Source organism: Saccopteryx bilineata, chromosome 6 (genome assembly GCF_036850765.1).
Source record: "Saccopteryx bilineata isolate mSacBil1 chromosome 6, mSacBil1_pri_phased_curated, whole genome shotgun sequence".
Taxonomy (NCBI): Eukaryota; Metazoa; Chordata; class Mammalia; order Chiroptera; family Emballonuridae; genus Saccopteryx; species Saccopteryx bilineata.
In genome coordinates this window covers 6,729,823-6,744,838 of record NC_089495.1, presented here as the reverse complement: position 1 = coordinate 6,744,838, position 15,016 = coordinate 6,729,823, and the positions used below count along the sequence as shown (strand labels likewise).

At 42.1% G+C, this 15,016-nt stretch overlaps 1 protein-coding gene across 9 annotated transcripts in view; it reads right to left on the bottom strand.

The window, feature by feature from the left end:
* WDR17 (WD repeat domain 17) overlaps window positions 1–15,016 on the bottom strand; it is a 92,259-nt gene that overhangs the window by 40,750 nt on the left and 36,493 nt on the right. For all 9 annotated transcript variants that reach the window (XM_066236030.1, XM_066236032.1, XM_066236033.1 and 6 more), the window contains 5 exons: window positions 12,620–12,871; window positions 10,116–10,238; window positions 7,136–7,320; window positions 3,220–3,388; window positions 649–740 (listed from right to left, as the gene is read on the bottom strand). In XM_066236030.1, the coding sequence (XP_066092127.1) occupies window positions 649–740; window positions 3,220–3,388; window positions 7,136–7,320; window positions 10,116–10,238; window positions 12,620–12,871 (821 nt within the window). The remainder of the gene's footprint in view (window positions 1–648; window positions 741–3,219; window positions 3,389–7,135; window positions 7,321–10,115; window positions 10,239–12,619; window positions 12,872–15,016) is intronic.

Below are 15,016 nucleotides of genomic sequence, written 5' to 3'. Positions count from 1 at the left end.
CAGTAATCATTTGTAATTAATTTTAAGATAGTGAGGCAATCCTAGATTCGGTCATATTTCCCTTGATTCCCATATAACATACTCTAATGAGATCATGCGTATTTTCCAAGGATTAATTGAACTCAGTAAACTGTGGATGACAATTTGACTCCGAGCAAAAGTAACAGTACAACCTGTGACACTACGAAGAGGAAGAGAGGAGGTTTTAGGGCTTGTCCTTGAATAAAAGAATTTAAGAACAGAAAGGAAGCCTAAAATATTACATAATCCAACTTCATCATCTTATAGGTGAAGGAGTCAGGTTCAGGCAATACAGTGACTCCCCTATGTCAAAAGCTAATCAGTAAGAGACTGGACTATAATTTGGGACTTGTTCTGAGTTTGGTCTTCTTCCAACTATTGAATATTTGCCTAGAGAATTTGTGGAAGATGACCCAAAATTCCTGTGAATCTCTAATGCAACTTCAGGTGGATTTCTGTACCGTTGGTGCACCTACATTTTGGCATGTAAACACGCTCTTGGGTTTTCTTCTAAGCCAGAGAACGTAATGCCACCTGGTAATGAACTATTCAGAGATGAAAGCATTCAAAAAGCATGGAGCAGTACAAGACAGTAGGCTATTCAGCTATCAATAAATAACATCTCACCTCGTTAAATCGTTGCACCATTTTGCCCTTTTTAACATCCCAAATAAAAGCACCATTTTGGGAAGTTCCTCCAGCGATACAATCCAAATCACCTTAGGAAACAATTTGTTAGACATTATATAAAATGTCTGCCACAAATGTACTTTCCAAAAACACTTTTTGAAAAAGACTTGAGATTTCCAAAGTACTTAAATTTTATATGGAAATCATCAAATATAGTGACCAGTGTGAATGGACCCATGATACTGCATCAATGATTATCGAAACACAGTCTGTCTTGTTCTGTCCAAAGCCCCGACTAAATTTCTTTGCTGCAAACCCCTGACATTAGATCATTTCATTAATAAACACTTCTGTGTGGATGTCCAAAAGACAGGACTCCTTCACTAACATGACCAAACTCACAATCACAAATACAAAAATTGTCAATAATTCCTCAATATCACACATCCAGTCAGGATCTACATTTTTCTGATCATCTAGTAATTTTTTCAAGGTTGGAAAAGCATTTATGTAAATAAGAAAAGCATATGAAAAAATGTTTCTCCATTAAAAATATAAACATGTCTTCGTTTTTAAGAAATGAAACAGTGTCAGAGGTAGCTGTTGCTAAGGCAGTGGTGGTGAGGACAGTGGCCCTGTTTGCAAGGCTACAGGGCACAGACTTCCAGCTAAAAGGGACACTGTCACCTGCCACCTTGGAGCAAACACAGGAGGAGTCACTTGGTGATAAATAATTATAACCACTTAAAAAGAAGTCCTCCTCATATTTCCATTCTGCTTCCCTTTGGGGTTCGGAGAAGTTTCCATTTGTTTTGCACTGTTTTTCTTTTCCTATGGTATCTACTCTATTCAAACAGAGAGGAACTACGTATCACTTATATCCAGTTCTACTTCCACCCATGTCAACCTTTGTTATTCTTTCAAGTTCATCTATACTTACCTAAAAATTGTGCTTCCTTAGTGACTACATTTCAGTAAATCACAGATTTTTCTTTTCCCAATATTCTCGCTTTCTTGAGGCAACTTCTCAGTGCAGAGTGTGAAATAATGCTTTATGTAAGATCGGACCCTCTGCGTAATGAATGGAAAGAGTGGGGTGCGTGGTCACACTTCCCACTCAGACTTTGGACAGGTCATAGCGGGACAGGGCCCAGCTCAGGCTGCCTGGGCCCGAGTCTGGCCGGCTGGTCCAGTCCCTACAGGCTAGCGAGGGAGATCTGCTGTGAAGATTCAGAGTCACGGCTGAGAGCACTGGCTCACAAGCCACATGGACAGCTGTTTGCACCCCGATTCCACCACAGAATCCTGGGTCAGTCACCCCACCCTGCTGACCTCAGACCCTCTTTCACAAACATTGGCCGCGGCAATCCAAGAGTAAAATGGGGGGGGGTGAAGAAGGGAGAGGTAAGAGAAAGCTCAGTTCTCCTGGGCCTCGCTTCTTCAGTAGTGAAGTTACATCCTTTTCAATTAGCTTCACAGCCACAGTGGCGCTCAGTATGCTTTGCTCAAAGGAATAACTGCTGTCTTGAAGAGGCGGGTATAGAGCCCTTTTCCAGGTCTCTTCAGAGGAGGAGACGAGGGCTGCGCAGCAGCGTGGCTGGTCCTCAGCCTTCCTGCCTCGCTGACCACTCGGAAACCTGGTGACCATGATGACCTTTGCCACAAGCAGGCACGTACACAGCTACGTTGGAAATCATTCACAACATTCCATGAGGTTCCCAGATTCTCGGAGGACAACTTACATCCTTGGAGCCCGTGCACTCCAGGTTAAAAATCTCTGTGCATGAGGCTAGCAAAATTACAAACCAACAAAAATCTATATCCTGATTATGTGCGGGTTTTAAACTAATATATTACTAATGGCACAAATAATTAAAATGTTCTGCATACTTTATAAAGTGACATTCATTTCGGTGTGCACAATTATGTATATTGAGCACAGGGAAATACTATTTTGGGAGAAGTATCCGAGCTTCCACAGACCAGCCCCCGTTCTATAAGGGAAATGTACAGATAGCAGCATCTTCCTGAGACCGAAGCAAAGACCCTTCGGCAGAGCACTCTTCAACATTAGAAAGATGGGATTCACACGGAATTAATCACATGGGCACACGTGACCTGTGACAACCGACACAGAACCACTCATATTTACAGACCAGCTGGATCGGGGAAAGGCATGTATTTTAATTTTTTAAAAATCAATTTTGAATTTTCATGTATTTGGTTCACATGAAAAGTTTAAGGAAAACTTCTTCCAGGTAAAATGTGTTATATAGTTAAAGGCATATCGATACAAATGCAGCTGAAATTAGATGGGTCTCAGTCATCCTGATTTACTGTGGCTTTTCTATATAATTAGGTCGCATCCCAAGCCCAGAAATCAAAGTGTCTCTGCAGAGCCTATGCTGCAACCCACCCCAAACTGGACTAGCAAATGCGTCTTTACTAATTTGCTTCGACAGGCATTTGGAATAAAATGGCATTGAGACAAAGAAGATAATTCAGATGAAAATGGAATTATGGTAAGTCATTTAATTGTATTCCTGATTTCAATAAAGTACATCTTACCTGGAGCCCATGACAGGGAATAAATGACCCCCTCGTTCCCCGGGGAAGTGTACACTGCTGTCATCGTGTTTATGTCCCAGACTTTTATAGTGCCATCGAAGGACGCTGTTGCCAAGAGATTGGGATCATCGGGTTTGAATTTGCAGTCAAAGATAGTTTCCACGTGTCCCTAGGAAGGCAGCATAGGAAGTCATAACGACTGAGGAAAAGCCGTGTTATTAATAAGCAACCCATAATAATGCATAATCAAGTTGAACCATGCACTATGGTTTCTAAATATGAATGCAGAGATAGAAGGGCATGCAAAAGCACAGAGTCTGGATGGGCCACTGCTGCTGGTGAGTGACCTCTGTGCTGCTGCTGCCGTACCAGTCTGCACAGACCTAGGTTTTATTCCACCTCAGTTCCTTAGATCAGCCACTAAATACAAAAATGTTCCAAAGTCTAACTTGCAACTTCAGTACATATCTTTTTCTGATTATCATATGCAGAATGCCGTGCTAGAATTTATAAGGCAATCAACTGTTAATCCATAGTTACTAAGTCATTTGGCAGTATAATCAAAGACCAAGAAAAAACTGAAACTAAAAGTCTCTTAATGCAAATATGCTTTTTCTTTATAGCAATGATACACTCCTAAAGGACTTCACCATTTTAACAGAAACAAGAGTCAGTGTGGTCTTGATTTTTTCTTTTTCAGAGAGAGAGAGAGAGAGAGAGGGATAAACGAGGACGGACAGACAGACAGGAACGGAGAGAGATGAGAAGCATTAATCATTAGTTTTTCATTGAGCATTGCGACACCTTAGTTGTTCATTGATTGCTTTCTCATATGTGCCTTGACTGGGGCCTTCAACAGACCGAGTAACCCCTTGCTCGAGCCAGCGACCTTGGGTCCAAGCTGGTGGGCTTTTGCTCAAACCAGATAAACCCGCGCTCAAGTTGGCGACCTCGGGGTCTCGAACCTGGGTCCTCTGCATCCCAGTCCGACGCTCTATCCACTGTGCCACCCCCCGGTCAGGCGTGGTCTTGATTTTTAATGTATCTTGTTCCAAAAATTTCTAGCCAATTGATTCTTTGAAACTCATGTTACTGGGTCCCAATACATGGTGACTTGGATCCCAAACACCCCACAAACTGTGAAGTGGGGTGCACAGCCATATTTAAGCCAAGTGAAGGCTGAATACAGCCTGCCTGTGGGGAAGTCTGATGGAATTCAAAGGAAGTATCATTCATCGTCACCCCGACGCAGGGGACGGGTGCTGACACTCCTACTCCCAGGAGCAGAAACCGCCCCTGCGGGGACCTGGGGAACCAACACAGGCACAGGGCTCTCTGTCCCCAACGCCTGCCTCGCAGTAGAGAGGGAGCCCTTTAAACTCATGTACCTCCAGGAACCCCGGACAGCACAGCCCCCAGGAAACCAGGCACAGGCTGCGCAGCTCACTCCAGGGAAAGGCAAGGGCAATCTCTGGGGTTAGCCAGTGGGAGGAGCTCCCGGGTTAGCCAGTGGGAGGAGCGGCTGGTTCCGCTGCAGCTCACCAGGGACCTGTTCTGGTCCCGCACCCATGTTAGGAACCTACAGCAGGGACGGCCTGTGTGTGCTTTTTTCTACTTTATTTTTATTTTTATTTTTTTAAAATATTTTATTTATTGATTTTTTTTTAGAGAGAGAGGAGTGAGAGAGAGAGACAGAGAGAGAGAAAGAGAAGGGGGAGGAGCAGGAAGCATCAACTCCCATATGTGCCTTGACCAGGCAAGCCCAAGGTTTCGAACTGGCGACCTCAGTGTTCCAGGTCGACGCTTTATCCCACTGCGCCACCACAGGTCAGGCCTTTTTTCTACTTTAGTTCATGGTTATGCTTCATAGTTTATGTTTGAAATTTGAAAAATCACATAGCAAGAACTAGATTGTGAGAATTTCTTCTTTGATTTCTTATCAGGAGGAATGTAGGGATGAAGGGAAAATTTTGAGGCATTTGTCTTCATTTTCATCAAGCAGACACTCACATGGAAGCACACCTTCTAATAAAGTATCTGAACAGGGCTTTTCTGATCCCGTGTAACTCGGATCTTTGTGGATGCTCTACGCACACAACATCAGGGTCATATATTTCTACTGGTAACATTTCTAGTCATCTCAAATTTGGGTCTGTGTTAAGGATGAGAAAAATTTTAAGGAAAAATCTCAATGTCTATTCCGACTGGCAGATGATTTTAAAGTGAGAAGAGCTAGTGAAATAATTTTTAATCAAGGAATGTCTTGCCTGATCAGGCGGTGGTGCAGTGGATATAGTGTCAGACTAGGACCCAGGTTCGAAACCCCGGGTTGCCAGCTTGAGCATGGGCTCACCAGCTTGAGCATGGGATCGCTGGCTTGAGCATGGGATTATAGACATGACCCCATGGTCACTGGCTTGAGCCCAAAGGTTGCTGACTTGAAGCCCAAGGTTGCTGGCTTGAGCCAAAGGTCGCTGGCTTAAGCAAGGGGACACTCACTCTGTGGTAACCCCCCCTCCCCCAGTCAAGGCACATAGGAGAAATCAATCAATGAACAACTGAAGTGCTGCAACAAAGAATTGATGCTTCTCAGCTCTCTCCCTTCCAGTCTGTCTGACCCTATCTGTCCCTCTCTCTGTCTCTGTCACACAAAAAAAGGAATGTTTAAGTTTTTATTGAATTAGAAATTTTACAGTTTTTAAAATAAAGCACACTTTAATACGAGAACATGCACTCAACAGAAACTCTTTTGAACTTATATTGCACTTCTTCACTAATATAAATTTTAATACCCTTATTTTCTCATATTTTTCTTTTGTTTCATAATTCTTTTTAAAGTAAGTGGTAACTCACACAGGGAACACATCTAAATGGAAAGACAGGTTCACAGGGAGGGAAAATTAAATAATCTAAAAAATATCTGCAAAAGGAATATTTTTAAATAACTAAGCTATACATTGTTAAAAATATTTTTGCTAATGCTCACTATGTTTATTTAAGGACAAAATTAAATTAGCCCTGAAATAATAGTATTGTTGATCATTTCTCTGTTTTTCTACAAGGTTAGCTGTAGCTCTAGATGCTTTTATAAGGTTTTCTATGGAAAAACAATTACCATTAAAATTTTTTTTAAAGGTCTAGATTAGAATAATTCAAACCTATAGAAAAAAATGGTAGAATTTTATAAAATCTAAATTAGAGAAAATGAAGGAGGATGATGATGAGAAATGTTAATCACAACACAATATACATTACTACATGTACTCAGTCAGTCAACAGAAGGTAGTCACCTCTTGCTCTGTGCCAGGTACTGTTTTAGGTAATGGAGACAAAGCAAGAACAAAACCAAACGGAAATGTGAATCCTCAGTAAGCTTGTATTTTTTCTATTGCATATTGAGGCTTAATGACCACAAGAACAGAAGCTGATAGAATCACAGAATTGTGGTGCTTCAATAATAGAAATAAATTGTAAAAATAATCCAGCCTTGTTCACTTGCAGAGGAGAACAACAATCTGGGAGTACCTGGCAGAGAGGGACTTGTCCTTCCTCCTAAGAAGGTATTTTATTTCTCATCTTGCTTCCCAAACAGAGTACAGGAACGTAACTTTCCAGTACTACACAAAGGGTTAACATGGTCCACATGAAGATGGGAACACTCCCTACCATGCAGATTGATCACGATGTCCTAGACATGAATATTTATAATAGTCTAATGTTTAAGATTTAAAGGATTTTTAAGAGTTTTGTATCATTCCATACATTTTTCTAAAATGTTTTGGCCAACCAAAATAAAGTCCTAACACCTGATTCTTTATGAAAATAAAGTTTAATATTACTATGTAAGTAAAAGTAAACATCTGAAGCTTCACAGAGTAAGTGCTGGCTATGGCAGGAGGAACGGCTGAACACGTACCATGTCCCTAAGGAAATCCCACTTCCTGGCTCCCATGTCATACAGCCCCACGCCACCGTCCAGGAAGCAGCACACGGCGTGCCCGGGGGGCAGGGAGAAGGCCTGGCTCTGCGTCAGCGTGGGCGGTGGGACCGCCTCGCTCGTGGAGGACGTGTAGTGATTTTTGGTTGAAGGCTGGACGGAAACTGAACGGAAAAAAAAACCAGTCAGTAAACATCTATGCCAACAGTTTCCCACATGCCAGAATGGTACCACAAGGCTTAATTTATAAAAACCCTCTACTGTCTTCTTTTCCCCAGAGTTCGTATCAGCACATCATAGGTAATAATCACATTTTCTGCCACAGGACTGCTCACAGCTCTGCCGAAATACAGGGTGGGGCAAAAGTAGGTTTACGGTTATTCAAATGGAAAATGATACAATGCATAATAACACAAGAATCAACTCTGTGTTTCATGTACTCACAACTGTAAAGCTACTTTTGTCCCACCCCATATATATGTATATCCATATACACAAAATTGGATATTATTTTGAAAAGAGGTATATAAAAGTGCAGGGTGAAGTAAATGGGTAAAAATCAGTGTGTGAGGAAACACAGTATGTTGTGAATATTTGGTTTCTTATCTCTCCATAAATTAAAGCACAGAACAATTATTTTTAAATCAGAATCTTCTTTCAAAATCTTGATATATTAGTTTACTTCCACCTCTAAAAACACAAACACACATGCATATGAATTTCTTCTTGTAAAGTTCATAACTTCTTTCTACTACTTGCTAATCCAATGAAAATATTTTTGAGATTATGTAATCCACTTTCCTTTAGCACCCAAATTAAGAATCACAACTGGCTGATATACACCTGCACCTCATTTTCTATTCCTCCTCAGGTTTACTGTTACTGTTCATGGGCTTCCATTGCTCCAACTTTCAAATCCCTAAGTGTCCCCACGCTTCATTACTTTTCTATATAATCTTTATCTCATACTGTGTCTTCTTTCAAGAAGTTTTTCCTTAGGACATGAATGTTCTTCTGTAAACATAATTTAAAATAATGATAGCAGTAGTATAACTAATCAGATCAATCTACATTAATTACATACTGAAATATAGATAAATATTTCCCATGTATTCTTTTTTTAGTATATCCCTTTTTTATTCAAATACAATAAAGTCTTCCTTATTGTACTCATTTGGATAATACTCATTTCTCAGAATCTGAAAATGACTGCAAGTCATACCAGAATGAAATTAATAAAAAAAAAAGAGACAGCTGATGCCTGGCCTGTAGTGGCGCAGTGGATAAAGTGTCGACCTGGACCACTGAGGTCACTGGTTCGAATCCCTGGGCTTGTCTGGTCAAGGCACATATGGGAGTTGATGCTTCCAGCTCCTCCCCTGCTTCTCTCTCCCTCCTTTTAAAAATGAATAAATAAAGTTGAAAAAAAATGATTTGAAAAAAATAAAAGAAAGAACAGTTAAGTCATTGAAATTTTGTTCACAATATGATCCATGACTTGTTTTTCTAATATATTGACATTATGGGTGACAAAAATGTCTAGTTTATTGACATTATGGGTGTTTTGGATCCCCTTATGGAGCTAGCTGTAATTCACTGGGTTTTTTTGTTTTTTGTTTTTTTTTTAATTTGGTATGTCTTTATTTCATTTAGTTAGTTTTGTAAATTTAAGTGCCGGGGTGGGGGCAAGATAGAGAGCCAGACTCCCACATGCGCCGACCTAGATCCACCAGCATCCCCCATCTGGGGCCATGCTTATAACTGAGCAATTTTTAGCACCTGAGGCAGAGGCTCCATGGAGTCAACCTCAGCACCTCAGGGCCAATGTGCTTGAACCAATCAAGCCATGGCTGAGGGAAGGGAAGAGAGAGAGAGAGAGATACAGAGAGAGACAGAGAAAGGGGAGGAGAAACAGATAGATGGTAGCTTCTCCTGTGTGCTCTGACTGGGAATAGACCCGGGACTTCCACATGCCAGGTTGATGCTCTACCACTGAGCCAACCACCAGGGCCGGTATGTCTTTATTTTAAAACCTTCATTTCCACATAATTTTTCTCACATAATTTTTCTTATTCCATACTTTCTGTTATATTAAAAAATTGAGGTAAAGTACTAGATATCTAACAATAGATTATCTGAGCTGAATTACTCAAAAATGACAAGATCAGTATGTGCTTTATATTTTATGATTTTTCTCTAATAGGCATGGACTGCTTTTGTAATGTGAAAAAACTGTGAAGGAAGAGAACTGGTGACATTTCAGTGATCACATGCTATGAATGTTCACGGCAACTAAAGAAACAAATAAACAAAATTTCAGAGAACATAAAGAATATATTAGTCTCCAGAATATTACTTCTCCAGCCCTAATGTCTTTAGAACCTCGAGTTTCCAGGATTTAGAAGTACTGGGAGGCCCTGGCCGGCTGGCTCAGTGATAGAGCATCAGCACAGTGTGTGGAAGTCCCAGGTTCGGTTCCCAGCCAGGGCACACAAGAGAAGCAGCCATCTGCTTCTCCACCCCTCTCCCCCCTTCCTCTCCCACAATCATGGCTTGGTTGGAACAAGTTGGCTGCTGTGTTAAGGATGGCTCTATGGCCTCACCTCAGGTGCTAAAACAGCTTGGTTGCTGAGCAACAGAGCAATAGTCCCAGATGGGCAGGGCATCGCCCAGTAGGGGGCTTGCCGTGTGGATTCTGGTCAAGTTGTGTGCAGGAGTCTGTCTCTCTGCCTCCCCGCTTCTCACTTAAGAAAAAAAGTATTAGGACTCTAAAGAGAAGCTTAACTTGAATGGCTTTCATGGCTCCCTTAGCACACGTATTGTCAAGGGCTATTTGTTTTTTAATTTGATTTTCAGTAGCCTATGGTATTTGATATGTATATATCATTATAGTAGTCATTTTATTTGAAAGCAGCAAATATATTTTAACATATTGAACTCTGATAACACTTTTACATACACTTCTTTCTCGGAGGAGAATTCAGTACATGCAAGCACTGGAATCCTGTGATCTTCAGTTTAAAATGATCAATAGGTGTTGTTCTTGAAACATTCCAAATGCGTAAAACACCTACTTGGGAATCTAGTCAGGGAAAAAAAGCATTATGTTAACAAATTTTAGTGAAATATAAAATGCCCAGACATAAAAGTAATAAAAAGCTTAAACCTGCAAGACTTTGAGCACTACTAACTGCTATTCTTCAAACGGTAAGACTGGACATACTGTAATAGAATAAAAGAAACAGCCACAATGCTCTTCAGCCTTTACATCTTTGGCATGTTTGACTATTATTTCTGTTCGAAATCCCTTCCAAGGGTAAGAATCTGCCGCGCATAGCACCTTCATCCACAAGGATCGTTAGGACAGTGTGATCTCGAGCAGCTGCCTGCTGACACGGGATCCCAGGAGAGCCGCCTCTGGGACCTCCCACCCGATGCTAAACAGTCCTCCTTGTTGGCCGTGTTCTCAAGCTGCTCCCCTGCTAAACTGCAGCCAAACAGGATGCCCAGCAAACCCGGAAACCAGTGAGCAAGCCCCCTGCCTTCCAAAGCATCTCCCTTTACAAGCTACTTCAGAAAACAATCCAACAGGTCCCCAAATAATTAAACATGAAGTCACCATACAGCCCAGCAACTGCACTCCTACAAAGACGCCCAACAGAATGAGAAACACGTCCGTAGGAAAACCTGCACACAAATGTTCACAGCAGCATTGTCTTTAATAGCAACAAAAGCAGAAGAAAGCTAAACGTCTATCAACTGATAAACAGATAAGCAAAATCGGGCATATCCATGCAATGGATTAAAAGGAATGAATTATATAGACATCCAACAACATGGGTGAACCTTAAAAATCTGATGCTAAATCAGAGAAGCCAGAGATAAAAGACCGCAGACTGAGTTACTTCTTGCCTAGGGAACGTCCACACCCACAGAGACGGACGGCAGATTAGCAGCTAACACACACACGTGTACCGAGAGGCCCTGCAGTGGGGTGACGGAGGGTGACGGCAGTGGGCACAGACAGCATTTACTGAGGGGATGGTCAGACGTTCTGGAACCAGATAGTGGTCAAGATTGTAAAACGGTGACTACAGAGACCACTAAACTGTGTGCTTCAAAATGCTGAGTTTTATGGTATGTGAATTTTATCTCAATAATAATAGTAGTTATATAAAAATGTCCTATGTCTATCATTAATTTTACCCTGTGAAATTAAAGGCAATTAAGATAGAGACGAATCTGTCTACTTCCATTTGTAATGTACATGCTTGAAGTAGTAAAGAATTTCTCGTTTTTTTCCCCCAACTACAGTTTACATGCAACACCATACCACACTGGTTTCGGATGTGCAGCAAGCTGGCTGGAAAACCAGGCACCCCACAAAGCGGCCCCTCCCCCCCGCCGCCCCAGCACCCACCCGGCCCCATACCCAGTTATCGCGACATAGCCCGCTATACTCTGTGCTGCAGCCCGCATCTCTGCCGCTGTTCTGCAACCACCCAACTGCCGCTCAACCCCATCACCGTTCCCCCAGCCCTAGCCCCTCCGCACTGACGCCTGCCGGTCTGTTCTCCATATCTAGAGTCTGTTTCTATTCCGTGTGTTTTGTTCATTGGATTCCACATATGCATGAAATCACATGGTCCTTGTTTCTCTGACGGGCTTGTTCCACTTAGCATGATGCTCTCCAGGTCCATCCATGTTGTCACAAAAGGTTACATTTCCTTGTTTGTATGGCTGTGTAGTATTCCCTTGTGTAAATGCACCACAGCTTTTTTTTATCCACTCATCTACTGACGGACATTTGGGCTATTTTGAGATCTTAGCTATTGTAATTTATACTGCAAAGAATGTCTTTAAAAGTGTTTAGAGGATAAAGAAGACTCTGTCCTTTATTTTACACTGAGCAGATACGGACAGTGTGTATACAGTAGCTGATGTGACCCTCGCATTAGAGACCTCTCTTTCGGAACCTAGTACACACAGTCACCGAATTTCTCCTTACTGTTCCTATTACAGAATCTTCCCAGTCCCCACCGCTTCTCGGCTCTGCTGATTCTCTTTGGATCAGGGGACCATGAAGGAAGAGTCCTTTCAACCCAGGTGGTAAGTTCTGGGTCTGCTGAGCCCCAAGTACCCACTGACGGCAAAACGGCCAGTGTGGTGAGCAGGCCTCCCGGCCTGATGAGCTGCTTCTCCAGGAAGTGCTCTCGCTCTCCTCCTGCCCTGCCTGGAGATCAGCTCCGCCCCGCGCGCTCTCCCCTGCGCGCTCCGCCCCTGCGCGCACACACAAACGCAGACGTGCACAGGTCCGGAAAAATGGACTCCAATTTATTACCAGAAACCCCGACAATAGGCTTTCGCTTCATTTTATCTGACATTAAAGAGTAGAATCTGCCTGCCTGATGGAATGAAACAGCACACACACATTTAAAGCACTGGGGAACAGGGGACGCTTACCTCCGGTTATAAACATCCCAGGGGCACTGGGGACCCAGGCCAGACACCGCACAGAGGCCACCACACTGGGAGAATTAAACGTTGTTATGCAAGAGAGTGATTCGGAGTCTACCAGCCGAATTCCACAGTGTAAATTAGCCACGAGGAGATAATCAGTGGACAGTGGGTCCCACTCCAGGGCTGTGACGGGATCCTCTTCCTCTGTCCCTTCAAGAGATTCAGGCCTCAGAACATGTTTCTGATTTTTATGACCTGTTAACATATAACAAAAATGATTGTAAACAACATTATCACGATCAGTAAGGGAGACGATACTAATTTTCTCCTGGCGCACCACTGAGCTGACCTCTGGCAGCGCTGGGATACAAAGCTGGCGTTTCCTGCAGAAGTTATAATCGACCTGTGACTGCAGGGGGACCAGTTTGTCCTAATGATGAAACTGAGACCGAACTGCTTTGCTTTGGTAACCTCTACTACCTGCGCAGTTTTTCCTATTTGTTACTGAAAAGCTGTAAGAAAAAGACATATGAATAATACACAGGATGTTGTCATCAACCCCAACTTCACTGAGCTACAACAGGGTAAGGATAGGAAAAGGCTTGACAAAAACAAGAACATCGCGCTGTGATTACAAGTACAGATGTCGTAGCGCTCGGCTGGGTCCAACCTCGCAGAGTTATATAGTTCACCAGTTACTAGCCTGTTCTTGGATGAGACGTTTCACCTCTGTGTGCTGGGTTTTCATTTTATATGGAAAACATACATTTACCTTCTATAGTTTTTGAAAAGATTAAATGAGTCAGTTGCTTAAAGTGCTTAGAACAGAGGGGCATATTATAAACGGACTATCAGTATTCATCGCCACGCCTTCCCCACTCATCACACCGTTTGTCATGATCATAAAACACTCCTGACTCCTGCACACCAGGGCAGACAAGGCAGACAGAAAAACAGGGAGCGAGAACAAGCCGACTTATACAGCAACTGGTAACAGGAACAGCGCTTCTGCCAACCAGCCCTGTGGGGACGCCCCTGAGCTGTCCTCGCACTCTCAGAACAAAGGCAGCCAGACAACCGAGCCTGGAGACCACTCCCTTAATAGAAAGCTCATTGTTGCTAAGTGGTCGAAACTTTAAAATGATGTTTATGTAAAACAATACAATTGCTCTGTCTGCGATGTCATCAGCACGTGCTGTTTTTTCAACCTATCCGATTACACAAGCAGAGAAAATACACTGCTCACAAAAATCAGGGCATTTTCAGGATGAATATGAAGCGATAAAATATCCCCTCATTTTTGTGAGCAGTGTAGAGATCCTTGAGTCTGTAAGATATCACAAAATGAACTGAAAACCTTATAGCTTCTTCCTTGACATTAAATTAATGACAAGATAATGTTATTTAAATATGAGGTTGATCTTAAGTAGGCAGTATGTTATTTAGAATTTATGCATAAATAATCATAGAAAGTGCATGAGAGGTTTCTATTGTTTGGATTTACCGCATTTTTACAATGACCATCAAGGAAGGTTTGTTTCTTTCTCCTTTCCCAAAACAAACACCTTCTAAATCGCTCTGTGACATAACAAATAGTAATGGGATTAGTGCAGCAGGTCAGTACAAGGCAAAAAGAGGCAGAAAAGTGATTTATTCGCCTAAGTTGTACCAGCTAATTCTTAAGTAACTGTCAGGTATTCGCATGGCCAGTGAGTACCTATGATTTATTAGAAATATTCCAGCATGTGAGAAAATTCACCACCGCAACACGGAGCGTGGTAAAATGTGTGGCGTGAGTGTTTTAACTTCTTCTAAACCCTGTTGCCTCAACACCCCACCCTCACAAAATGGTAACAAGCTGTCGTCACTGTTTCTTTCTATCTGGTATCAACATCTTTATTATAAGGAATAGAAATATAAATCTGTAAAATTTAAAGCCAATCATAAGAATAACAGCTGATAATACTGTATTAATTTATCTGATTTTGCTGGGATGTATGTTCTATTTTAATATAGCATCTAGTGCTGTCAGATAAAGACGGAAGCCGAGAATAAGGTGGTAAGATGAGGCTGACGACTCCCGTGTGAAAAACAAACCCTGGGCCGGGAAACGGGGGCTGGAAACACAGGAACGAGGGTGGTGCGTAACCCAGAGCGGCTGGAAGTTCGATTTTGAGATGTGCTGGTTAAGCAAAGAGAAAAGAAACCACGAAAGGTTGCACAATAGAATAAAAATCAAACAAAATGACAAAAAATATATATACTTAGGAGAAGCACAACTTTTCCCAGAACTGGGACCAGCAATAAACATCTCCCACATGTTTTCAAAAGGGGATACAGTATTCCACAGGGATCGTGTCACCAGCAACATTTCTACCACTAAACAATGCGAATTTGATT